This window comes from Diplotaxodon limnothrissa, linkage group LG18, assembly GCF_057381915.1.
Source record: "Diplotaxodon limnothrissa isolate DT_005_m linkage group LG18, D_limnothrissa_male_GT1.1, whole genome shotgun sequence".
Classification (NCBI taxonomy): Eukaryota; Metazoa; Chordata; class Actinopteri; order Cichliformes; family Cichlidae; genus Diplotaxodon; species Diplotaxodon limnothrissa.
In genome coordinates this window covers 29328396-29330753 of record NC_140613.1, presented here as the reverse complement: position 1 = coordinate 29330753, position 2358 = coordinate 29328396, and the positions used below count along the sequence as shown (strand labels likewise).

At 48.4% G+C, this 2358-nt stretch overlaps 1 protein-coding gene across 2 annotated transcripts; it reads left to right on the top strand.

Moving 5' to 3' along the window:
• Window positions 1-273: 273 nt before the first annotated feature.
• Window positions 274-2114, top strand: klf17 (Kruppel like factor 17). 2 transcript variants are annotated; one of them, XM_085377955.1, is made up of 3 exons: window positions 274-339; window positions 493-1618; window positions 1729-2114. In XM_085377955.1, exons 1-3 carry the CDS (start codon window positions 274-276, stop codon window positions 1902-1904), a joined length of 1368 nt encoding a protein of 455 aa, XP_085234081.1. In that variant the 3' UTR covers window positions 1905-2114. The 2 variants fall into 2 exon arrangements, with proteins under 2 accessions (XP_085234081.1, XP_085234080.1); XM_085377954.1 differs by having other exon boundaries at window positions 274-373; window positions 506-1618.
• The last annotated feature ends 244 nt before the right edge of the window (window positions 2115-2358 follow it).

Sequence of the window (2358 nt, the reverse complement as noted above, 5' to 3'; positions counted from 1 at the left end):
CGGTTACCTGACACGAACCCGTGCTTGGTTTAACCTGTTTGCACTATTTGCTGTGTGAATGTGCAGGTGATGGGGGAGGTGTGTACGTGTGTGCGCGCAAGAGGAGGGGTTAACCCACACTTCCGTATGCTCGACCATAGACCACTATAAAAAGTCCATCAGTCGGGCTGTTACTCATATCCTGAATCCTGGTTTCACTCAGAGAGCACACGGACGCGGAGGACAGCATCTGCAGGACTTCGGCGTTTTAAACTCTTTTTAAAAACGGTCAACATGGCTGTGGCTGAAGCAGTGATGCCTGCCTTAATCTCGTTTCCGAGTCTCAAAGGACTGGATAATGTAAGTAGAGAACATTTAAGTATGGCACATTGTGGTAACTCTAGTGTGTTATCATAATATGTTTGTAGATCTATTTCTCACTGTTGACCGACTATGCAGCTTGGCTTTCTTCTAACTTTTTTTTAATTTTGCGCTCCTTTACATTTCTAAAAGGTGGATGAGGGAGTGCAGAACAGCGCAACAGGTGATGCAAATAACCCGCCGTGGGAAGTGGAGTTCAACATGGTGCGTTCTCCTGCTTTACCCTCCAAAGAAGACGACGAACTGGGAAAGTTTTTGGATCTTGATTTTATTTTGTCCAACACCATCGGCCGCGATGCTCTAAGCGACAGCGACGGCAATGGGAACATCCCACCAACGCAGCAGCAGCAGAACTGCATGTATTCTCTCCCGGATTCGCCGGAAAGCTGCAGCGGTGGTGCTGTGACGGAGTGCAGCGATCATCCTCCCTCTCACCTGGGCTGCCACGGAACTGCAAACGTCGCAAAGTCGAGCCCAGCTCACAGTCTTATGGCGGAGCTTCTCAGGCCTGAGATAGGTTACCCGGCTGATGCTTCACCGGACTGCGCGGGCAAGGAGAGAGATGACCGGGAATTCACCGAACTGCGAGCTTTGAATTCAGCCTCAATTCCATCGGCTCCCCTTCACCGCCCAGCTGCCACCGCACCGATCCCGCTTGGATATAAAATCAAAACCGAGTCTGGGGGTCCATCTTGCATGATGGCCGCCAGCGGTGAGAACTTTATGGAACACGTTCACGAGAAAAACCTAATGCAGCCAGTAACCTTTACGCACCACCAGGCTGCATTTCATGGTGGGTTGCAGGCTCACGGCACGCATCCCATGCAGCACGCTGCATCCCACGGACATACGGCACACTACCACTTAAACGCGCACATGAGCTCTCACCATCCCAGTAATCAAAGCCATCTCCAGGGTCAATATATGAACGCGCCATATCACTCGATTTACGCACACCAGGGTGTGCCATCGTTTCAGGGACACTACAACGCGCAGAGAGAGCAGGTCCACGTTCACCAGCAGCAACAGCAGCAGCGTCCACTGTCGATGCAGGGGATGGTGCTCACTCCTCCCTCTTCTCCTTCTCCGGTTCTGCTCGAGTTTTACTCGCAGGATGAGACCGGGTGCATGAAGCAGAAACGAGCCCGCAGATCGTGGGCTAGAAAACGCGCTGCCACGCACAACTGCGAGTTCCCCGGCTGTGGAAAGACTTACACAAAGAGCTCCCATCTCAAAGCGCACATGAGAACACACACAGGTGAGAATCTAAAATCTAATATAATTTTTGTTTTCTTCTGCTTTTTTTTTGTTTGTTTTGTGAACATGTCATATAAAATATGTTAATATGCTTCTGTTTACATCTTTCAGGTGAGAAGCCCTACCACTGTAACTGGGAAGGATGCGGCTGGAAGTTCGCCAGATCAGACGAATTGACCCGCCACTTCAGAAAGCACACCGGACACAGACCCTTCCAGTGCCACCTCTGCGAACGTGCCTTCTCCCGTTCAGACCACTTGGCTCTCCACATGAAGAGGCACATGTAGGCCACAGTTCTTCTGGACTCTTGCATCCATAAGAATCCACCCCTCAGAAGAGGACCGACTTGGTTTCTCCCTGCTGGACTGTCCAAAATCAGTGTAGCATGAACTGTTTCCCCCTGACAGACAGTTGCAGTTGTCCTCTTCCACTCCACTCTTATTTTTTTATTACCACTTGTATACTGCTAAATTAAGTGCCTCTGGTGGTTACTGTACATACAGAATCTGTGCATACATGTATAACACTGCCTAAATTCTAGTTCAGTAGTATTTAAGACACTTCCTCACACTGTCTCTAAAATAAGTTATTGACGTGAGTGCCTTACCAGAATTACATAGGCCTATCTGCTCATCCTGAGCAGTTTTTGTATTTTTGTAATGTTTACATCTTGTATCTTTGATACTATAATCAGTCAGGGTGGTAATTATTATTATTATTTTTTTTTTTTTGGTATTCTGT

Bases quoted from the DNA above. Each gene is read 5' to 3' on its own strand.
- klf17 (XM_085377954.1), top strand. From the start codon at position 274: ATGGCTGTGGCTGAAGCAGTGATGCCTGCCTTAATCTCGTTTCCGAGT. The intron at 374-505 runs GTAACTCTAGTG...TGGATGAGGGAG, and splicing joins TTTAAGTATGGCACATTGTG to TGCAGAACAGCGCAACAGGT. The intron at 1,619-1,728 runs GTGAGAATCTAA...TACATCTTTCAG, and splicing joins GCACATGAGAACACACACAG to GTGAGAAGCCCTACCACTGT.